Source organism: Melanostigma gelatinosum (assembly GCF_949748355.1).
Source record: "Melanostigma gelatinosum genome assembly, chromosome: 13".
In the NCBI taxonomy this organism is placed as follows: domain Eukaryota; kingdom Metazoa; phylum Chordata; class Actinopteri; order Perciformes; family Zoarcidae; genus Melanostigma; species Melanostigma gelatinosum.
Genome location: NC_136646.1, coordinates 10,068,067 through 10,092,443, shown reverse-complemented (window position 1 = coordinate 10,092,443; position 24,377 = coordinate 10,068,067). Strand labels below are relative to the sequence as shown.

At 47.9% G+C, this 24,377-nt stretch overlaps 1 protein-coding gene across 1 annotated transcript in view; it reads left to right on the top strand.

The window, feature by feature from the left end:
* The window catches only part of grin2ba (glutamate receptor, ionotropic, N-methyl D-aspartate 2B-a), a gene marked incomplete at both ends in the record, with an annotated part of 104,490 nt that extends 83,093 nt beyond the window's left edge, over nt 1-21,397 (top strand). The window contains 9 exons of the mRNA XM_079281909.1: nt 230-438; nt 820-991; nt 5,753-5,906; nt 6,680-6,805; nt 8,776-9,005; nt 9,413-9,573; nt 9,837-10,024; nt 13,428-13,666; nt 19,097-21,397. Of these exons, the coding sequence (XP_079138035.1) occupies nt 230-438; nt 820-991; nt 5,753-5,906; nt 6,680-6,805; nt 8,776-9,005; nt 9,413-9,573; nt 9,837-10,024; nt 13,428-13,666; nt 19,097-21,397 (3,780 nt within the window). The remainder of the gene's footprint in view (nt 1-229; nt 439-819; nt 992-5,752; nt 5,907-6,679; nt 6,806-8,775; nt 9,006-9,412; nt 9,574-9,836; nt 10,025-13,427; nt 13,667-19,096) is intronic.
* Nucleotides 21,398-24,377: the final 2,980 nt, after the last annotated feature.

The window sequence follows — 24,377 nt, the reverse complement described above, 5'->3', positions numbered from 1 at the left end:
TTGACTGAAGTCCTTTTTGATGCATTGGACTCACTGTGGTGTGTCATTTGACCTGAATTCATTTTGGAAATTAGATTCCTGCCAAGTGATTCATTCGATGTCTGTATTTTTGCTTTTGTTAGCATTGAGTTGATGAACCATGATTGCGTTTAACCCCCTTGGTAAAACTGAAATCTTTTTTTTAAGGCGATCTGAACGAGCTTTTTGTTTTTGCCGCGTGTCTCTGCAGGTGGGTAAATGGGAGAACGGTTCCCTGTCCATGAAGTACCACGTGTGGCCTCGCCACGAACTGTACGGGGGCGCGGCGAGCAGGGAGGACGACCACCTGTCCATCGTGACGCTGGAGGAGGCTCCGTTCGTCATCGTGGAAGACGTGGATCCGCTCAGCGGGACCTGCATGAGGAACACCATACCCTGTCGGAAACAGCTCAAAACACTGTGAGACTTACAGCTCAGACATACCAAATCAGTGTCAGACAGGAACAAGAGTAAGGACGCATGTCAAAAAGAAATGCAGTTCTGTTAAGTCTCAGGTTATTGTGAGGATTGAACTTGGCACAATTAGATACAGACGACCTGCTGCAGAAGTGACCAAAGGAAAAAGGCTAAATGTTGCCTGCGAATGATGTTAATTTCCCACGACAGCTTTACAGAGGCAGAGGTAGAACCACTTCACACTCCGTCGGTGTGGGAGTGACAGTGCCAGATCCACCAAATCACCACCACAATTAGCAGCTCATGCCGATTCCGACAGAAGTACACGTGTTAATGAACTCGTTTTCCTGTCCGTCTGTCCGCCTCGTTCGTCCGTCTCTGCAGCAATCAGACGAAGGATTCGGGGATCTACATAAAGCGCTGCTGTAAGGGATTCTGCATCGACATCCTGAAGAAGATTGCCAAGACGGTGAAGCTCACCTTCGACCTCTACCTGGTCACCAACGGCAAGCACGGCAAGAAGATCAATGGGACGTGGAACGGCATGGTGGGAGAGGTGAGGCGACAGCTCGTGCGTGTCAGTCTTCCTATGGCTACGTCTGTGTCTTCCTGTTATTTCGGCAGCCCACTCAAACCTGCTAAATGTTCAGTCAGAGGCCTGCAGGGCAACGAGTGAAGGAGTGAAGGTGCTTGCCGTGGTCGTGCGTGTGTAAAGGATATGACACATTGGTGCAGTTTGTTGGCAAAGCGTGCAAACGGAGATTTCGCCTAATTCACCACGTTGCGCCACCGTCTTATCATTATTGATGCTGCTGCCGTTTAAAAGTCTGTGTTAAGACGTTTGAGCTGTCAGAGAGACACATTTGGCAACGAGTCCAGGGAAGGAAAGGAGAATCGCTTCGAGGCAGCGAGCAGTCAGCAGTCAGTGCAGAAGTTGACATTTAAATGTGTTCAACAACAATTTGGGGGAAATAGGACATTGAAATGACTCTCAACAAAACGGGACATTGGGAAACACTGTGAACATTGCACAACACTGTGAACATTGCACGCTGACGGCAACGTACCGCTCGGATCAGACACGTTTATATTTGCCCATTAAAGTATTTAGTAATGTCTGCTACACATTTTCAGTTCCTCACAACGATTCCAGAAAAACAAAACACATACAGCATCATCTCAAATCACAGTGACACTTTCACGTTGTGCAGTTACCACCAAGTCCATGTATTTTAGAGTCTTTAAGTACATGACCAGTTTGTTATAAGCTCTCTTTTGAAGTGTACACATTTGATTTGGATCTGTTTTATATGTGTTTCCCATACTTCCACACAATCACTAATGTATGGTTGTATCAGTGAACGTGATCTTTGCTCTGATATCATCTCTGTGTGGTTGCCAACTTGGTTTATCGTCTATCGTCATCACACCCAAACGTCTCATTGATTTCAGACTCCTTTTCAGTTTCAGCATCACTTGTCATGAGTTTGCGTTGTAAGTGTGTTACACAGTTACCAAAAGAACATCTTTGATTCAGATAGTTTGCTGAAGTAAAATGCTTTAAAAGTTTCAATTTCTTTTTCAAAATCAAATTTGTATCGTCTGCAAATAATCTTTTTTTTTACATCTGGCATCTGAAGTGCACATTTTACAGTTAGACAGCTTTAACACTGCAAACAAGACAAAGCCGTGTGTTCATAGGTGTTTGAGATGAGGAAGAAGAAAAGGTCAAAGGGCAGACAGAGTTCCAGTCTGTGATACTCTTCTTTTTTTTTTTTTTTTTGCCCGATGAACTGTGCTATATTTAGCTTCCCTTGGAGCTCTCGGAAGGGTCCGTTTCCTCCACGAAGTGTGTTTGCAAACCTCGAGTTATGAGCTTTCCTTTCCGGGTCAACCCTCAGCCCAACAGGCCCAACACTTTACGTCAGATGGGCTAAGCACCTCACCCAAGGGTGCGTGCAGTTCAGCCAGCAAACCTAATCCCCTAATCGACATTGGTCCCGAGGTAATGTCGCTGTCGGTTCTCGTGCTCAAACCCACAGCCGTGCCGTCTGACTTTGGCTATTATTTAAGGAAGCAAATAGGACGAACGGATCGATAGGAGCCCAAAGGCCGCAGGTTGACGACACGCTCTGCGTCTCTTTGTGTGGACGGCCGAAGTTTGAGCAACCTTCAGAAGTCACAGTCAAGGTGGCGTGTCTATTTCTAAAGTTTTGCTCTTCAATTTATATTGAACTGACCTGTTTAATCTGTTACATAAAGCCAGTTAAGTGCCTTCAGTGGGCACTGAGCTGGAAGTGTGGTCACCTGTAATAAACGCATTCCTCCGGACTAAAAGAGCCGGAATGTGCCGCCGCCTCCTCACCGCCGCAGATGAATGGTCATTAGGAGGATGGATCATGCGCACGCGCACGCATGCACGCGCGCGCGCACACACACACACACACACACACACACACACACAGACAAGGGACACTTATGCATGAACGATGACAGGAATAAAAGAATCCATGCGTGAATGCGGACACATGGACACAGACAGGCACACACACCCAGACTGTTTCTATGTGTGGACAGAGAGGACACATTCGTAATGTCACTTCATCTCTCCACACACACACACACACACACACGCCGTATATCTGCTGTATCTGCTGTATCTAACACAACCAACCCTGTGTCCTTCTACAGTTGGAACGAGGCCAAAGCTACAGTCTATCTCTCACCCTTAATGGACCAAAGCTGACACACACACACACCCTGTAGGATGTGCCTATGCACACTCGCAGAGATTACTGAGGGCCGTTGCATAACTTGGCATCGCTTGAAAAGAAAGAAAAAAGATCAAAAAGGGAAGAATAAAAATCAAATGAACGCTTTTAAGATGGCCGACATTTTGCCACAACTCGATTCTGGCAGTCTGTGTCAGATTTCATGGGCTGCATTGACTTGTGCTGCCCCTAATACTCCTAATCTCAAATATTAGAGGCAATACACTTGATTACATGAGTTTGGCCTCGCCAGAACAGTCACATAAAGACACACACACACACCAGCTGAGACACATACCCAAACGCAGATCCTCGCTCACTCATTCTCAATAACACCCACACGGGTCACTTTCATAACGCTGAGAGAACAAGTCGTAGGAGGGAGATGGAGAGAGCGAGTGGAGAGAGAGAGAGAGAGAGAGAGAGAGGGGAAGTGAGTACACTGCTGGATGGACTCGCTCTCCTCCCCGGGAAGACATTCGCACATTCAGGCACCAACACACACACACACACACACATCCGTACTTACATGCTGACAGAACAAACAAGAGTGAAAAAGTTACAAATGCACGCATGCTAGCAGACACAAACACTTTGAAAACTGCAGATAATGTGCGGAGTAGATGTGCGATATTCTTCGCCGCCTGTAAAGGTCCACTTCACAGGCGGGGAACAAAGGTTCACTCGCTTCTCTGTCGCTCTGTCTTTTTCCCCTTTTATGACTCACTCATATGCACACACACACACACACACTAGAGCTTGGACTCACACAGATACAAACGCCTTATTAACTCAGTAAGACAGTCCCCTTTGTGCTGCAGGGCTGTAGAGATTGTGTAGTGACGGGAGCGAGGCAGGTAGAGGAAGGAGAGAGGCATTGGGGCGGCTATTTCAAGCAGCCATGACCCACTGAGGTAACCCACTTTTTCCTTCCTCCCCCTAGCTCATTGTAATTCTTCCTCCGCTTTTAAAAAAAAGATGTACTTTCCCCCTCAAACCTGTCCGATCTGCTTTAATGTCCCATTTGATTTCCTGCATTCCCCCAAAAACACTTTTCGACAGCTAACGGAGAGAGTGCCTGAATCCGCCGCATGCTTTAATACACGTATAACTCTTCCCTTTTCCCCTTTTACTCGGAATGAGCTTGTTGCCGAACCGCAAAGCGGTCGGTTGACAAAGCGGTTATTTTGGGGAAATGGATTCTGTCTTCATGATTGCTAAACTTCGCCGTGAAGCGATGCGTCTAGACCAGGGGTGCCCAATACGTCGATCGCGATCGACCGGTCGATCGCGGAGGTAGTGCGAGTAGATCGCATACCATTAAAAAAAAAAAAGAGATGTCCTCATGGCATTTGCCACTTGATTTTCTAACACACGGGTCACCACTATGCGCGGTCAACCGCGCGAGCTACTGCAAAACTCCGGCGAGCTAATTAGTTAGCCTTCCAATTTATTTCCACTAAAGAAGCTAAATCTGCAGCGCCATGATTTGGGAAACGTCCAAAACCTTGCGTCAGAACTGGAGACGCAACGGAAGGCGTGTGCGTAACTTGACAGTGCGCGCTACACAGAGCAGATTGACAAGTGTCTGTCAGGGTTTGACAAACGCTTTCCAGACTTTGCTTTACTCGAGCCAGTTGCTACACTTATGTGCTGCACATTTCGGGAAGATATTGAGGTTGATTCACTCGCATCAAAAATTGCAACATTGTTTCACCTGAACTCGTCTGGAGTGGAGGATGAGATTTTGACACTGCAGCTGAAGTCCAGGGCTCATGGACAGTTTTCTCACAGAGGAAAAAGTACCCAAACATGAGGAAATGTGATCCCTTTTTGACTGAATTATTCGGCTCTACTTATTTATGTGAGTCAGCCTTTTCCCACATGAAGAACATTAAGTCCATACACCGTTCCACCATGACTGATGATCATTTGAAGTCTGCTTGAGGCGGATACCAGCAGCTACTGTCAGGACTATGCAACTCTGGCCAATCCCATTCAGTGCAAGTCATCACAGTAAGGGAACGACCAAAAATATACAGAATATATGTATATATATATAAATAGATATTCAGCATTTTTAATGTAGGTAGATCATTTTGACTTGGTCATTTTAAAAGTAGCTCGCAAGCCGAAAAAGTGTGGGCACCCCTGGTCTAGACAGAAGATATTGCTCTTGGATTATAGGTGCTGACACTGAAACCTAATATTTATTCCTGATGTATTCGATTGCTGAAGAGGCTCAGTCACATTTACTCATTGGTCCAGAAGAAAGGAGAGCAGGACCAACAAAATGGAGAAAGAAATGCACGGGACATGGGAGAATGTCCACCTTCAGACTCCCAGCACAATCACCCTCAAATGAACTCATGGCTGCGATGAGCTATTTTTAAGACTGTGTTTAAATGCTGGGTTTTTTTCTCTTTAAACTATTAACTATCTTGATTTTGTTTTTTTGAATGTTTCTCCTCAGGGAAAAAGTTTCCCGACAGACGTTTGAATGATGGCCGCTCTTCGTCTCTTTGTTTGTCCACCATCTCTACCAGGTGGTGTTAAAAAACGCCCACATGGCCGTCGGCTCCTTGACCATCAACGAGGAGAGGTCAGAGGTCATCGACTTTTCCGTCCCCTTCATCGAGACGGGCATCAGCGTCATGGTCTCCCGTAGCAATGGCACAGTTTCGCCCTCGGCCTTCTTAGGTGAGCGGCGCAGCATCCAGCATCATCATGAACAGCCTCCTGCTGCTGATGGAGGTTTACGCTCACAAACTCTACATCAGCATTTTTTAAATCTCGACAGCTACTTGTTCGGTACATTTAGCTGCATCGTGTTGTGTAGGCCACGCCCATTTCCGCCAGTTTTGCAAATTTGCGAAAATGTTTGACAATTTCACGCATTTGACTCTTTGGAATGAGTTTCGACAAAGTTTGAGCTGAATGTAAAATGTACATTTTCGCTGTATGGATCTTTGTCAGTTCACCTTCGGGTTGACATCCATTTGTACACCTTCAGAACTTGAAGTGATTTGGTGGACACGTGTGATTCGAGCCATGTTTGAATGTGTTTGTTTGATGAGGAGGCACACTGGAGTGCTTGATAATATGGCTAACTGTTTATGTGTTCTCTCTTTCGCTCCCTGTCTCTTTGCCCTCTTGTATTTCCCACTCCCACTCCATTTCTCTTGCTCTTCCTTCCTCTTCTCAATCTGGTGCTCCACATTTGCATATCTCTCTTGCCCTCTCTCGCTTTTTTTCACTTCCTCTCTCTCTCTCTCTCTCTCTCTGCCGCCCTCGCTCTTTTCTCCCTCTTCCTCCCTCTCCTGATGTCTCCCCCGTCTTCTGCCTTCCTACACACCTCCCCCCCCTCTCTCTCTCTTCTCTTCTCGTCCTAATCTCTGTCCGTCCACCCTCCCTCCCTCCCTCGTCTCCCTTCATCTCTCCCTCTCCTCTCTTCCCTCCCTCCTGCCCTCCAGAGCCCTTCAGCGCGGATGTGTGGGTGATGATGTTCGTGATGCTGTTGCTGGTGTCAGCAATGGCTGTGTTTATATTCGAGTACTTCAGCCCTGTGGGCTACAACCGCTGTCTGGCTGACGGCAAAGGTGAGAGGCTCCAGCTCCACACACACACACGCCCACACACACACACACACACAGGTCTATGGTACCTGTTGGGGGAGGACTGCACTTGTTTGAGGATATAGATGTAAATGGCTGCAGATATTTTCAGACCACACCAGATGGGAGGGCACGCTCAGGTTGAATTTGTCACGTATCACTTTGGAATGAAGGCGAGAGTTTTCAGCACTCCGCAGCAAATCTGTCGTGTAGGAAATGTACAGTAATGCTGTCCAGATAGCGTTTCTCGACAAGACAACAACGCGTCTTACAGTGAGTGTCTCTGCCAACACACAGCGTTCATGCTGAAGATGAGCAACTCAAGGCGCTAGCTTTACGGTCATCAGATCAAGGTGCTGGTTCAATATTTAAAAATGTTTGATATACAGTGATGATGTTTGGTGAATCTGAAAATCTCACTTCTAACACACATGCTGTGTCAGATGCCTCTAATATTCTAATTTACTCCCTTTCTTGTGGCATCAAACTACCATTGGCACTGATAAGTTGAAAGATGAAATGATGGAAGTGGAGATTGGTGGCTCATACCCCCACTGGTACCAGCCCTCCCCAGTGTTCGGTTTCCTGTTGGCTTTAAGCTTCTGGCATTTTGTCAGGTTTCTGATTCTCTGAATAGCGTCTGACGAGCAGAATGTTAGGCGGCCAACATAAAAAGTCCTGGATGTGAGATTATCACCAGCGCATGAAAGCAGTGAAATTGTTTCTGGCAATAGAAACAGTCTGATGTTGGAATCCAAATCGAGTGTCCACCAAACTCCAACATTCAACGAGGGAGTGAAACCATGGAATGCTTTCATCTTTGCCGGTGAAGCCAGCGATCGAGGATCCAAAGTATGCGGAGAACATGGCGGCGGGCGATTTGAGGCTCTGCAGAGAGAGAGAGTGAGCGTTCGATGAGTAATGCCGTAACTAGTCGTTACCAAACGGGGGAGCACGGGTCCGGCTCTGCAGGCTCATGCTTTCGCTCTGCAGTTGTGCAAATTGTCTCGCGGTGCCCAAAGACCGACGGAGACACAGACATGCACAAACAGACCGCGGTGCCGCCTCCACATATAGACCAGCCTTCCTCGCTGACCCTGTGACTTCGTTCTCCTCCTCCTCCTCCTCCTCTTCCTCCTCCACGCTGCTCTCCTTTGATCCTTGGCATGTGTGTCTCACTGCCTGGGATCCAACACACCTCAAGTGCTGCTTCCTTCACACCGAACGAGGCTTTTGCATTCATTTCCATATTTCCCAAAAACAATCACGTGTCAGCTCTGACAGCTAGGGGTTAGTTTTGTGTTGTCTCTCCCCCAGCCAAAAAAGATAAGAAACAAAAAAAAATAAAAAATCAATGTCTTCCCACAGCTCTCTGATGTGGCTATATATAGACAATGGCTATCTTTTCCCTTCATTCTTCTCATCCTTCATCATGTTCTGGAGAAGATGTACTCCTCCCTAAAGCGCTGTTCTCTTCCTTGTTTTTTTTATCTGCTTGTTGCGCGGTGGGAGTTTAGTATCACGAAGAGTGCAGATCGAAGTTTGGACTCAAAAGGATTCGACGTAACGATGTATCAATGGCCTGACTGCAGATTTGTGAAGTCTCTGCCCGATTCATTTAAACAACTTTCTTCACAAAAGTTCACGGAGGAGATGTTTGGCACCATGAAGTCAGTCCGTCCGTGAACAAAAGCCCCACACAACAATACACACCCACACAACAAATTATGAACCAACTGCTTATCGCAGCACAATGGCTGGAATGAACCCGTCTGCTGCCAGCTCACTGGTGAATTGGACCAGCACAGTTCCCTAAATGATACAAAAAAAGACATGAATGTGTGACACATGTGTCTCATCTGCTCGGCTGGAGACCCACCAGTAAAAGCGGACCAACTGTGTGACCCACGCACCGGTTTCATAACCAAAGCTGATCCGTCCGTTGTTTCTTTCAGAGCCTCACGGTCCATCCTTCACCATCGGTAAGGCCATCTGGCTGCTGTGGGGTCTGGTGTTTAACAACTCCGTGCCGGTGCAGAACCCCAAAGGCACCACCAGTAAGATCATGGTGTCGGTGTGGGCCTTCTTCGCTGTCATCTTCCTGGCCTCCTACACTGCCAACCTGGCCGCTTTCATGATCCAGGAGGAATATGTGGACCAGGTAACTGGTCTCTCGGACAAAAAGGTAAGATGGAAGGTTTTCTGTTTGATGCTGCGCCAGCCCGTCGTCTTTTTCTCACCTGCACCTTTTAACGTAATAAAGTCCACGCTTCACATGCCCCTCTCTCTCTCTCTCTCTCTCTCTCTCTCTCTCTCGCTCTCGCGCTCACTCTCTCTCGCTCTCTCTCTCTCTCTCTCTCGCTCTCTCGCTCTCTCGCTCTCGCGCTCACTCTCTCTCTCTCTCTCTTGCTTTCGCGCTCACTCTCTCTCTCGCTCTCGCGCTCACTCTCTCTCTCTCTCTCTCTCTCGCGCTCACTCTCTCTCTCTCTCGCTCTCTCTCGCTCTCGCGCTCACTCTCTCTCTCTCTCTCTCTCTCTCGCTCTCTCTCGCTCTCTCTCTCTCTCTGTCCACGCTCCGTCCCTCCGTGTTTAGTTCCAGAGTCCCAACGACTTCTCGCCTCCATTTCGGTTCGGCACCGTCCCGAATGGGAGTACGGAGAGAAACATCAGGAACAACTACCCGGAGATGCACGGCTACATGACAAAGTTCCATCAGAAAAATGTCAACGAAGCTCTGGGGAGTCTCAAGGCCGGGTGAGAAACGAAAGTGTCTCATTTCGTTTCGTTGTAAAATGAGTTTGAAGGATCACGTTTATGTTTGAAACTTGAGGCCCGTGTGCCAGCTCCAGCCTTTGGCAAACCAAGTGGAAGTCTATGACACTTATCAGCAGCTTAGAGTTATTGAGCAGGTCAATTGGAATGTTGTAGCCGTGATGTCTGACTCCTAAGTGCTAATTAATTGTAACCTGTCTCTCTCTCACTCTCTCGTTCTCCCTTCTCTCTCTCTTTTTCATTAGCAAACTAGACGCTTTCATTTACGACGCGGCCGTACTCAACTACATGGCCGGCAGGGACGAGGGCTGCAAGCTGGTGACCATCGGCAGCGGCTACATCTTCGCCACCACGGGGTACGGCATCGCCATCCAGAAGGAGTCGATCTGGAAGAGGCACGTGGACCTGGCCATCCTGCAGCTCTTCGGAGACGGTGAGACAGCAAGCGCGCCTGCTTTTCCCTCCACTGTTTTATTCATAGATGGCGCACGGTTTAATGCTCTCGGCAGGCAGAGAGTCTATCACGCATGCAGCTGTGTTGATGTGGCGAGTAGTAAATACCAACTCAAAGATGCACCAGTCAGTCGCTGAGATAATGCAGCAGAACATCACTCCTTCAATTAAAAAGCCTTGAAGCGAACATCAAAGGAGACTCTTCTTATTTTGTTGGCTTTGGCCACTGTTATTCTCTTCTATTATAATCACGTTTTACTCGACAACTTACATGGCAACATTGCTGAAACAAAGAATCACAGTTAACATCCAAGTTCAACCTAAAGAAAAAGTACTTGTAATAAACATTTACTGTTCCCAAATTTGCCCTCTCATGCACTTACTTTGAAACACACCTCTAACCATAGTTCTTCGACCGTAATCGCGATGATTAATTGGCTCTGCAAGTCAAAAGTACACGTAAGTCCGCTCTCGTATATATCAAGAACAGACAGAAAAAGGTACGGCAGCGCTGCTAGGAATGAATATCACTGGAGATTTCGCTCCACCGTGGGAGCCCGGTGCTTTATGATCCCGCTTGCCTTTTATGGGAGACTGTCCAAGCTCTCCGGGGCTTGTTCTTTTGAAACGCTTTCATTCCTGTCAGCTCGATCTGGAGCGTTAATGAGTCAGAACATGTTCAAAATGTCCGTTCCTGACCCACATGGCACATGCTTTTGCGGTTTTGGAGCGAAAGCTCTTCATCAGGAACAAGTCACAACGTCTCAGACAGCTGCTGCTCGTTGTTGTTTATCGACATCAGCCGTAGAATTCTCACAGTGTCCCCTTTTGATATACAGCTCAATGCAGAATGGAAGTGTGTGTGTGTGTGTGTTGTTCCTAGTTAGTTTGGGCACGGTCCAGCATGTTGTGAGCATCCTGAACCAAGGACCCTCGGGGGGCCCACTATAGTGCGTCCCAGTTAGGGGTGCCAGCATAGCTCCTGGTGTATTTCAACACTGTGTGTGTGTGTGTGTGTGTGTGTGTGTGTGTGTGTGTGTGTGTGTGTGTGTGTGTGTGTGTGTGTGTGTGTGTGTGTGTGTGTGAATATGGGTCAGGCCTCTCTGTGTGTAAGCAGGATTGTGTGTTAGAGAGATACAGAGAGAGTGCTGTAGAGATTCTGACAATTTATGACACAGGTTTATTTTTATCAACCTACATGGAGCTCAGTGAGAGTGTTGTGTGTCTCTAAGAGCACACGTGTGTGTTTGAATATGGGTCGGCTCGCAGTGACGTCACCCCGTGCCACACGGCGAAAAAAGCCTTGGCACAGGAGCCGAGCGGCCCCGTCTCGCCCCTCTCAGGCTTTCAATGTCACTTTGCCACGCCTCGCCATGCACTCCCCTCCTGGTGGCCTAGAAAAGCGTGATCAGACTCACGTGGAGGGCCCAGTGGCCTGGTACCGAGGGCCGGGGAGGGAGTCTGGCTCGTCTGACGCAGGCCTGAGCAAAACAAACTAAATATGGATGGAAGGTTTTTCATTTACAGAAGATGTTGAGTTCCATGACCCTCTGCCGATGGAAGACCTGTTGCATCATTCAGGAACACCAGACGTGAATGATTAAAGTAACATTTTGTATCATACTTTTTAGTCATTAGAATACGGAAAGTGACTAAAAATACGAACATTGGAAACATGAAAGACGACGACCTGCAATAACGTTTATGAGCTGGTGGGCAACTGACTTGCGGGCATGAAGGTTTTATTCGAGTTGACAAAGTCAAATGTCAGCACAATTGTCATTTTTCAGTTGAATCCTCTTTGTCCTTTATTTAATATCCCTTGCTCTCAGTGGCGTGAGGTGGTAATAAAGGGCCTGAGTGGACGCTATTATGACAGGCCCTAGTGTATGCTAGTTACTAGTTATGAATCACACACCGCTGGGCCTGTTTATACGTCACCTACAATGTGTTGTTGATGAGTTACTAAGGCTATTGTATCGGAAACACACACACACACACACTCCACAGTTCCCAGTGCAGTCTATATTGACACCCTTGCTTGCATTATTGTCTACAGAGTAAGGCACCATAAAGAGATTTTGGGAAATATTCTTCTGCTAATTAGTGAATTTAGAGGTGCTGGTACAGTAACAATGCTAGCTGTTTCGCCCCCCATTATCAGTCTGCTAAGCTAAGCTAATGGGCTGCAGGCTTCACATTAAGCATACAGACTTGAAATGGATATTGATCTTCTCATCCACCTAGTGCTAGTTTATTCCCCAAAATGTTGAACTTTTGAGGTTACAAACTCTAGTATAATGGTAAATAATGTAATCGTATAATAGTAAAGGAAATTCCTCAACCCAACTGTTTTAGACTAAACGCAGACATTAAACATCCCAATGTTAACAATCTTCACTTGTCATGGAGATCACTTTCTAGAGATCGCACACCAGCGTTATACACTGTCGCATCTTATTGGCTGTAAAATGGTTGCATTTCAGTCACTTTCTCAGCAGATATAAAGTGATTGTGTCTGTATGTTTGTGTGTGTGTGTGTGTGTGTGTGTGCGACGCCTCCTCCTCCTGAGTTTGTATGCTGTGGCGCTTCTCGTTGATGCTCAGAGGTTAGCCAGTGCTCCGGCGCTAGAGTCGCGCGGCGGCCGCGCAGCGACAACGGCCGAATGTATGATTAATTAAGCGAGGCCTGTCCTGCCACAGTCGCTTTGATAGGGAACAGCTCGTGGTGAAACAGAAGGTGACCCACAAAAGAGACCAGAAGCTCAGGGACCGGTATCACACACACACACACACACACACACACACACACACACATACATACGTGCACATGCATACAAACGCTAACACTTTTGGGTTTTTTTTAACACTCTGCATAGATGCACACTCACATTAAACCTGAGGCTTGAGCATGTTGTGTGGTAGAAACACAATCATTTGCAGAAGTGAGGGCAAAAAAAACAATCGATGTAATTCACGTGTGACCGATGGTGTGTGTTACTGTCTACCAGTCTGCAATGAGGCGTACTGCACAATTCAAGGCTGTATTTCGTTTCTAACTCCCCTGACCGCCCCCCCCCCCCCCCTGCCCCTCTCCCCACCGTCTGCCCGCCATCTTCCCTCCTCTCTTCTTCTGTTGCATCACCTCAACGTCCCTTGTGTCCTCCAAACCCCGTCCTGTTATTACATCATATCCCTCCTCTCTCCTTCTTATTTTACATTCCTTCCCACTTTACTCTGATTCCCGTACGAATCATATAAAACACTTCTCCACATGCCGTCATCGTGCACCATACCCTCTGTCTTGTCTCCTTTTCTCCTTTACCATCCTGCCCTCCCTCCCTCCCTCCCTCCCCTCTGCCCATCTTCCCTCCTCCATCCAGGTGAGATGGAGGAGCTGGAGTCCCTGTGGCTGACGGGGATCTGCCACCACGAGAAGAACGAGGTGATGTCCAGCCAGCTGGACATCGACAACATGGCCGGCGTCTTCTACATGCTCGGCGCCGCCATGGCGCTGTCGCTCATCACCTTCATCTGCGAGCACTGGTTCTACTGGCAGCTGCGCTTCTGCTTCATGGGCGTCTGCTCCGGCCAGCCCGGCTTCGTCTTCTCCATCAGCAGGGTGAGACGGGGTGGGGGACGGGAGGACGGGAGTGAGGAGAAAATGTCCTCAGACTTTAAAGATGATCTCAACAATGTTGTCAAAGTGAATCAATGAATCATGAATGTGACCATCAGCTTTCCATGGCTCGTACTTTATCAACAAATGTCCTGATTGCCAGTGAGGTCTGTTTAAGACACTGGAGCTGATGCATTTCACATCAGGCGTGTGTTTTCAAGCATCACATCAAGCCCAGCAATATCACACTTGACTACCCACTGCTAAGAAAATGGTGACTTCCAACCTTTAGATGTCTAAAATGAGACAATGTGACGTTTGAAATAAGAAAGGTCACATTCTTCTTCTCCATGGATGAAAGGTTGCATTGAGGAGCAATAAACGCTGTGTCGCGAGAGGCTGTCAGCGTTATGAAGCTCCTCCTGTCATCACTGACGTTGTTCAAATATTGTAGCTGTAGGTGTTCACCCAGAGCTCTACGGCACCTCACATTAGTGGTGGCCGGACGATATGTATATGAACCACACGGTAGAAACAATAAACAGACGCTGCCGTGTTTACGCATATATGACGTTATGTCGAGTGTTGATGGAGCTGCTACAATGTTAGCTTAGCATAGCACCGATCGATCCAGACTCCATTGAGAAAACAAGTCTTTTAAAAGTTATTTGCTTGTCGTCTTGCAGAGAGAACTAAAGAAACATGAATTCAGACTTTTTACAAATCGGCATAATTACATAGTTATTTCGGCAACAGTTTTTATTTTATTGCCGTTAAATCACAGCAAACTGTTTATTTTGGGTTCATACAGCTGCAGTAAACACAGTGAAACTTCCACAACAAGTACTCAGTAGAAATACTGTTTATTTCTTCCATGGTTGATGGCAGGAATAAATGGCTGCGTTAATAATGGCTTCCATGGAGATAAGCCACTCCTCCTCTCCGGCGCGAATGAAGCGAATAACCATAAATGGTGCAGCGAGTAACGCAACGCGGAATTTTCACTGCTTCTCACCATTCACGTGGTCTCGTAATAGCGGTAAAACATACACATCTGATAGCAAGAGAAAATGTTGTCAGCATTCTGGCTTTAGAATATGAACTTCCATTGAGTGTACGTTGTTTGTTGTTTGGCTTCGTCTTTTCTCCGTTGGGATGAAAGATGGGAAAGAAAATGTGAGGATTTAAAGAAAGTCCTGAGGAGTTAAAGTAAATATATTGTTGCCGATGTCAGCAACTAACAACTACACTTTCTCACCAGAATTGTCATTCATTCAGTTTATGTTTCTCCATTTTGCGACTGCGTCACCGAGGACTCCTTGTCTGTAAGGTGACCTCCATGACTTGGTTGAGCCCTGCTTCAGCAGCGTTGCCATCTGGAAGGCCTCTGCTTTGCTCTCCGAGACTTTAGACCCGGGGTGTCAAACTCATCTCCACTCTGGGCCACATCAGCATCACGGTCGCCCCCAAAGGGCCGGTTGTAACTGTAAGACTGTAGAACTAACTTCTAACATATTGTTAAATAACTCTCTCTGCATTTGATTCTTGTTTATTCAAGTGTAAATATATTGTACATGCAGTTATATAAATGAAAAATGATATTTAAACACATTTCTGTTATTATAACATAAATCATTTTAATTGAGGGTTAAGAAACCCACATGACTCGATCAAAGATCAAACTATTAAAGAAAAGAACAAAGACAAATATCAAACAAGTTATTACAATAACTTTGTTCAAAGCTGTTTATGTCACCTCTCTGCATCACTAATGTTCCTCCCTGTCATCGTCCTGCATGGCAGCTACATCCAAGAGCTGCTCACTGAGAGTCAGGTCTGATGAACATGGATAGATGATGTATCCGTGTTGTCTGTGCTTTCATCAACAGTTCATTAGAAACACAAGTACCTGCTCGTCTCTTCGGCTCGCTGTGTTGTTAGATTGCTGCTAGTTCATGAACTCGGTCTGCGATGGTGTTTCTTCACAAACTGACATTTGTAAAAGTCTATCTCGCCGGAGCACTGCTCACATACCTTCAGCATGCACTGGGCTGTAGCTGTGTAAATATATTCTGCTGTGATTGCAGTCTGCCTTTTAATTCTTGGACAATTTGATGTTTTTCTTGGAGGCTAAATTTAGCTCCGTGTTTGGTGTCAAAATGCCGACGTGAATTGTATCCTTCATCACCGACACGCCTCATAACACAGAAGACAGACCCGTTGTTCTCCTTGAAGCACAAACATGTATTCACTTTCCCATCTTTCATGACATTTTCTTCCCTCTGCATCAATTTTTCTCTTCGTGGACATTTTGGGATTATTTGTCGATCTTTTTCAATTGTTGGAAAACAGCTTTTCGGGCTGTTTCCTCTCTTGTCCACCTGTGGCGATAGTTTTAATGTCGGTACACAGACAACATGCTATCTCATACTTTCAACTTTTTATCTCATAATTTAGACCATGGGGATACTTTTATTTTATTTTCAAGTCTAACTTAAAATTATTTTTCCAAAAAAAAGAAGAAGAAAATATTTTTTTTTTTTTAGTTTTTTTTTTTGCTGGCGGATTCGCGGGCCACATAAAATGACGTGGCGGGCCGTATTCGGCCCACGGGCCTTGAGTTTGACACATGTGCTTTAGAGTCAACGTCCATGTGACCAATCCAGACTCTCACTCCCAAACTGATATTGGAGCTTTTTCCTTTTCGTTTTCTTCGACGGTTAGGCCCGTCTGACGTCCGTGCGGTAAATATTTACAAAACGTTGAGCCAGAATCAATATTTCACCAAACAAAACTCAGCCACAGAAGCGTGGAGGGTAGATTACTGGATCCCAGGGGACCAAAGTCACCCCCGAGGTATTTGATTTGCATTCCAATTGTTTTGACATGCTTCGGTGTAATTCACTGTGTGCCTCTGAAGGTGAACCGCTGCAGGCTAAACCACGTGGCTAATTTGCAGCAGAGAGCCACACACTATTGCCCCCCCCCCCCCCCCCTTCACATTTGATATGCTGCCGTGGTGTCGGAGCTGCTTGTGCCAAGAAAGCAAGGCTACCGGGGGGAGAAAACAAACACATTTTGCTCTAATATTACGCTCCAGTGCCCAACTCTGATTATTTTGTGTTAATTTTGACGTTGTCGCCTTGTTTATGGTCGTGTGCGCGTCTGTTTGCGATGGAGCATGAAATATCAGTTGCTAAAATGTCAGTCGACTTCTCATTTCCAAAGACAAGCTGCTCTGTGTTTTTTTTTTTTTCTTAATTTTTTTTGTTTTGTTATGACATCATTATAATTTGTACGGGGCCTGAATCTGAAAGCAATTATGTTTGGTGTAACATCCAGTTATTGCTCTCATTTGCAGAAATTACCTCTTGTCTCTGCTACAATGTGACAGCGTAAATGAACGCCGAGTGTCCACGAATACAGCCAGATGAATCAGTATGTTAAAATATTCAGGGGGAAATATTCATCCAGTCACTTTCTCAGCAGATATAAAGTGATTGTGTCTGTATGTTTGCCTGTCTGTGTGTGTGTGTGTGTGTGTGTGTGTGTCTCCTTTGCTCTGCGACTCAGATTAATTCCGCTTTTTTAATTTCACAGCATAATCCAATAAACTTTATTGTTATTGCTGCAATTAACATTTAAGCTCGGCGGCGTAAGAAAACGAGACATCTGTCACGGTCGGCGCGGGTCACGTGGCTTCGGTCGTGGCTTCGCGGTCGGTTAGCGCTCCCGCTCTGCGAGAGGGGCTCAGCGGCTCCTCCGGGTCCCACCTGCAAAACGCTCAAACTAATTAATTATATTGATTTAAAAAGCCTCTAATGGCTTTAGAACAGTAAATGTATTCGGGGTTTAATCACTCCTACTTCTCACGGCCCTTGCATTACATCATGGCGAGGTTCTTTTTGCATTTAGCCCCATATCCTTACGCCGCACACAGGCACGATGAAATTGTGAGCTGCAGCTCAGCTGTACAATAGGCACTCAGCAGCGTATGCAAGCGCACATAGGGTCAGATAGTTATTTGTTGATTTCCTGCCTCTCTGTTCCAGTCGAATCACTTATAGATTTTGCTGTGATTCCCCCGGTGGATTGAAAATTCGTTGCAAGCCTCAGGCCACAGTTATTGCTCTTCATACATCCTGCCCGAATAATCAGGCCCAGAATGGGATGCTGTCCCACAAATGTCATGGGAGGGAAGACGTGACAGATTTGGCAGCAGGTGGGGTGTAATCAAGACAATGAAAGAAGAAAAACAAGAGATATGAAGTGATGACAAATTGTATAAACAGGCAGATGGAAAAAAAGAAACACAGACGTGACAGCGAAGGAGCAGATAAACATTGAAAGATGCTTCTATACCCCTGAAATATCACGCAGGTGGGCGGACACATTTGTCCTCCGCTTCAAGATCCGAAGCCCGTATTTCTCAAATGCACGTATGAGTCCTTTTGTGTTCGTGGTTTTCAGCCATGGTCAAGCTTTACATACTTGGCTGTTAACAAACTGTGAAATTGAACGAAGTAACAACCCATACAAGTAGAGTGAGGGATGAAGGCCCTTTCTGCTGCAGTGCAGGCTCTGTCCATGTAGCTCTGACTAGCGGGAGCGAGCGGCCAGGGAGAGGAGAGCTGAGGGTCAACGACTCGTAGTAGTGGACAAAAGGAGGAGGCTGGGAAGAGTCGCAGCTGAACAGCAGAGAGGATTTGACAGCCAGCTGACCCCCTAACATCTCAGGACGGAGGTCAGCGGATCCCTGATCTTTGACAGTGGCCAGAAGCTTCCCTTTATTTCCACAGTCCTCCACAGACGTCCGGAAAAACTGAGCAAAATCGTTGTTTGGGATTGATCCGATCCCTTACCGTCCTCATCCGTCATGCCTGGTTTGCTCTCCTCCGCGCATCCATTATTATCTGAATATTGTATCGTACATCACTGAATGCAAATGGTGCCGTTTGTCTTCCTGTCACCGCGGCGCTCAGCCGGCGTCTCCTTGGCCTTTTCTCTTTCGGAGGAGATTGTGCCGCCGCGGCGCTGAGCGGTAGGGGGAACTAAGGTGTTTAATAACTGCCGGGGGATGTTGTTCAGCTGAATTCTAATCACATTGATTAAAGGTGCTGACCAGTGGGACCCGGGGGGGGGGGGGGGGGGGGGTTTTACAGCCCCTTTGCCTTCATCAATCATCCACCGTGCAGCTACACTGTCCCTTTCTGAATCTTCATACTGTACGCTCACTTGCACCGTCTCACTTCATCAGCAGGAACTGTACTCATTTTGCGGCATCTGGGCTTTTAAGAAGAGAGCGGTCAGGATGCAATGCAGCTGCGGTTTCTTGTTTTTGTCAACTTAGAGTACAATATTAGTGACAAATAATGGTCAAATTGGCCAAATGTTCCATCTAATGCTGCCTCTTGCCTGTGTTTCCCCACACAGGGCATCTACAGCTGCATCCACGGGGTGCAGATTGAGGAGAAGAGCAGCTCGGCGTTGAACTCCCCATCAGGCACCATGAACAACACCCATTCCAACATTATGCGCCTCTTGCGCACCGCCAAGAACATGGCCTCCCTGTCGGGGGTGAACGGTTCGCCGCACAGCGCTCTGGACTTCATCCGCCGGGAGTCCTCTGTCTACGACATCTCTGAACACCGGCGCAGCCTGGCGGGCCACTCGGACTGCAAGCCCCCTTACCTGCCGGAGGACAACATGTTCAGCGACTACATCAGCGAGGTGGAGAGGACGTTCGGCAACCTCCACCTGAAGGACAGCAACCTGTACCAGGACCACTACCTGCACCACCACGGCTCGACGCTCGGGCTCAGCGGCCCGCCTGCCAACCGGCCCCACAGTTTGGGCAGTGCTAGTTCTCTGGAGGGCGGCATGTTCGACTGTGACAGCCTGGGCGGAGGGGTGGCCCCTATTTTCAGCACCCAGCCCTGCTCAGCGCTGACCCACAGGAACATGAGCAAGTTTGACCTGCTGTCTGGACAGACCAGGCCAGAATCAGGCCAGGGCTTCAAGGGAGGGCTGCCGGACCTGTACGGGAAGTTCTCCTTCAAGGGAGGCGCCTCAAGTTCCACGTTTGTCCCGGGGCATGGCTACTGTGGCGGGAGGGGAGACGACGAAGGAAATATACGGTCCGATGTCTCGGACATTTCCACGCACACAGTGACTTATGGAAACCTGGAGGGTAATGCCAAGAAGCGCAAACAATACCGTGACAGCCTGAAAAAGAGGCCGGCCTCTGCCAAGTCCAGACGGGAGCTGGACGAGATCGAGCTGGGCTACAGGAGGAAACCCTACCACATCAGCCACCACCACTACCGCGGCCACCGCTCGACCTCGCCACCGCTTTTGCCCTCCGAACGGAAGAGAGGAGGAGGAGGTGGAGGAGGAAACAACGACGGGAACTCCTATCTCTTCAGAGAAAAGGAGAGCGTTAGGGATTTTTATTTGGACCAGTTTCGTCCCAAAGAGGGCGTCCCTCAGTGGGAACACGTGGACCTGACAGAGGGCCCTGGGGGCAGAGATGGAGGAGTGGGGGCCTGCCCCACCCTGGTTCCAGTGGATGACTTTCTTAAGAGCAAACCCAAAAAGACGGATCCAAAGACTGGTGGAGGATCTGGGCTGGCAGGGGGAGAGTGGGAGTGCAGGAACTGCCGGGCCAGCGGGGGAGGACTGGTCAAGCAGATGTCCATGCATGGAGGCGGGGGTGGTGGAGGGTACGGTGGCGGCATGAGCTGCGGGACTTCGGGAGGCGGAGGAAACAGCCGCCCCAGCTCTGCGAGCTGCATGCGCTGCGAGGGCTGTAAAAAGACAGGAAACCTCTACGATATCAGCGAGGACAACAACCACCTCTTGGAACAGATGGGGGGAGGGAAAGGTGTGGGAGGAGGAGGTATGGGCGCAGGCCCTCCGTCTCAATCTCAGGGCCAGCAGAGGAGGAAGGGAGGAGGCTTCGGCAAACCGCTGAGGCGGCAGCACTCGTACGACGCGTTTGTCGACCTTCAGAAGGAGGAGTCGGGCGGGATGGGAAGTTTGATGGGGGGCCTGGGAGGCGGCGGAGGGATGAGCAGTCTCGGTATGGGAGGGATGCTGCCCCCACCCAGGAGCGTCAGCTTGAAGGAGAAAGAGCGCTACATCGAGGGCACCAGCCCTTTCGCGCACATATTTGAGCGCCACGGGGGCTCGGAGAGAGAAAGGGAGCGAGACAGGGACCCGCTGTTTTACGGGGGTGAGGGCCGCAAAGGAGCCGGCTCGCCGTTCGGCCTGTTCAGAGGCGGCGAGGGCCTCCACCGCCGCTCCGTCGGAGAGAGAGACATGCGAGACAGGGATAGGTCTTTGATGGAAGGAGGAGGCGGGGGAGGCTTCTCTTTATCCAAATCCCTTTACCCCGACAGGGTAAACCAAAACCCCTTTATTCCCACCTTTGGCGACGACCAGTGTCTGATGCACGGAGCCAAACAATATTACATGAAAAAGCAACAGCAGCAGCAACAAGTTGCCAAAAACAGCCGAAGTGACTTCAGGAGCCAGATGAGCACGACGTCGTACCTGCCGACGTCCGCCACAGCCGGGGTGATGTCCAATGCGACCCCCCGGTTCCAGAAAGAGCTCAGCCTCGGTGGAATGAACCACCACGGCTCCATGCTGGGGGTCGGCCCCCCGCGGCCCTTCAACGGAAGCAATGGCCATGTGTACGAGAAACTCTCCAGCATTGAGTCTGACGTGTAAGAGCAAGAAGAGGAGGAGGAGGAGCGGACGGTGGCGAGGGAGGAGTGGGGGGGGGGGGGCATGTGGTGTTAGGAGATCAGGGATGACACTGTCCACACACTGCAACCCTAGCCCATATTGGGACAGAACGATGAGGTAAGACAGGAGAGAGACTGTCAAAAGTGAGATGAGAGTAAGAAGGAAAAGGGAGAAATCAAAGCCAGGAGACCCTGAGGAGCTGTGGGATGTTAACCCTCCCTCAGAAACGGCCAAAGCTACTCAAACACAGTCAATCAACGTTCCCCTCACCGTCACCAAAATGCACTCCGCTCCGAGTCCATCGCTTCATCCACCAGCGGGGCAGAAGTTGGTTGTTATCGCAAAGAGGCGACACCTCGTCTTCGTTCGATATTGGACGCGTGAGCCTGGTGCGATGTCTGAGAGCTCCCGCTGAGGAGAGACTGCGAGAGCGAGCTGCCCATCTGCCCCTGTGTCACCGCGGAAAGGAGACATTGTCACGTTTCACAGAGGAGATGACTAGTGCCTCTCTCTCTGGAAGGAGACAGCCCGGCCCTGTCCATCCTGCACTCTTCTCCTCTTCCTCCCCCCCCCACACACACACACCTCCTCCTCCTCATCCCTGACGCCAAAAGAGCTGATCTTGTTTGCTATGAGAAATACAATCATGAATGACAATAAGATATTCTTATGGAAAAAAAAAACACACAGGGTATAAGAACAACAATAATATTGATAACATTGTGAATAACAAAGACGTTCGTGCTGATTATCATAACACTGCTTATGATAACACTAAGTTTTTCTTGTTTTATGTTCTGTTGGTAGAATATTTCATGACTGTTTTAGTATCTGTAGTTGTATCCTGTCTGCCCCGGGTGGCAGCAGGGAGGTTGTTTTTAGTTCAACCAACAAGCCAGAAAGACTGAAGTCCTGAACTCCCTTTTTTTCTGTGTTCTGTAGAATATTTTACTCCATGCTCATACATTTATTTGCTCCAAAAACGGGATCTGGCGCAGACACGTTTAGAGCCGTCAGATCCTCATTTGATGTTTTCAAGACGTTACAAGTACACACACACACACACACACACACACACACTTAAACACACTTAAACACATGCAGATTTTGTCAGTCTGAACTTGTGTAACTGTGAACGGCGCGTTTCGTCCGGAGCTGAAGACACTGAGAGGAAGGACGTGCCTTAAAGGTCTCCAGTGGACGTGTCCTTCTGGTTCACACGAGGCCCTCGCGGCGCCAGGCAGGACCGGGTGGTGGGGGACGGATGGGGGACGGGTGGGGGACGGATGGGGGACAGGTGGGGGACGGGTGGGGGGGGTTACACGATAGCAGTCGCCAGGCGCTCGCTATTTTTTTCCCCGGGCCTCTCTCACCAGTTTCTCGACGTAGGCGTTGCTTTTCACTCACGTAAGCGGTCTGAGAGCCGCGCACACAGAAAGCTTTGTTTGTACATTGTGTATGATTAATATATGCACTGTTGGGTTTTTCTTTGTTGGCGAAATGCAACAAAACGTGTAGGAGACGTGTTGTCGCACCCGTGACGATGATGCCGATTGAAGCTCGAGCTGAGGAGGATGTCTAATTGAAAGAGGCCTCTTGAACGCCGACGGAGGCGTCCGGAAGGCGGCCATCTTGCCAACGCTTTCCGGCTTTTCACTCCGACCGATGTAGATATAGTGCTTCTGAGCTGGAGAGGCCTCATTTATTATTGCACAGGACCTTTTACTCAGTGTAGGTTCAGGCACTCAGTAGACATGCCTTATCATCCCATCACCCCAACACCCAGAGCTGTCTGATGGTGACTCATCGTATTACTGTACAGAATAAAGAAGCCTCTTTTAAAGGGTTGATCTTCGATTAGCTGGCGGTGTCAGAAGTTCAAGGGCTGCGGGAGACTGCGCAGGAGTGCTGGCTGGTGGTGGAGCTGCTGGAGTGTGATCTTTGTCATGGCGGACTTCTATCTTATACCCTAATCTAAATGGGTTGGCGTGCGTGTGTGTGTGGAGGGAAGCAAATCAGAATTGAATGATTACAGCTGTTTTTTTCTTTTCCCCCTCACTAACCTGCTGATAACTATTCATAAGCTCAGCCGCCTCTTCCTCTTTCCCTCGCTCCACAGACAACACCATCAACGTGAGACTGATCGAGTTAGCCTTAAATCAAACAGATCCATCCACCCCTCCCCCACCCCCTCCCCGATGACTCTCCTAATAAATAGATTGGGATCTCTGGAATTTTTATACGCACACATTTTGGAAAGTTCAGGTCAACCATTATCAGCGAGATGGTACAAGGAGGAGACCAGGAACTGACGAGGAAATAAGCAACGAGACTCCGGAGGTGTTGGGCATCAATCAGCGTCAGCATTTGTACGTTCAGTCTTTTCCCTGTAAATAGTCGATTTAAAACTCTTTTCACTTTGTACAGTAAACAGACAGACAGGATGTAACTTTCAATATGTTTTACAGCGAATTTAAGAAATAAACAAAACCACGATAAAAACTCGGAAAAACTAAAAAAAACTCATGAACAAAAATATGCAAAATATAGTTAAGACACAGATATTATGAATCTTAAGTGATATGATTGAACCTCTTTTTCTTTGACTCTCATGTTTACTTGATTATGATAGTTTACCGATGAGTATACTGATTATGTTAAGAATTATGCTTTTTTTTCATATTTTCACTAAAGTGTTGGAACTCGAGGATAATTTACTGTAGGTGTCGACGTTTGGTGATTAAAAGGGGAAAGTTTAGTTTTAGGAGTCCTTGCTAAGCTTCCCTCGAATTGTGTTAGATTCTCTCGTTTTAAGGTAAGCTCTTCATGCTTTTTTAGATGACAAATCAATTATCTACACGTTTATGGAATACAATATTAAGTGTATACATAGATGATATTTGCGTATAGAGGCAGTATATTGTGATCCTTCATTTTTTTTTTAAGCTGCGATCCTTGTCAG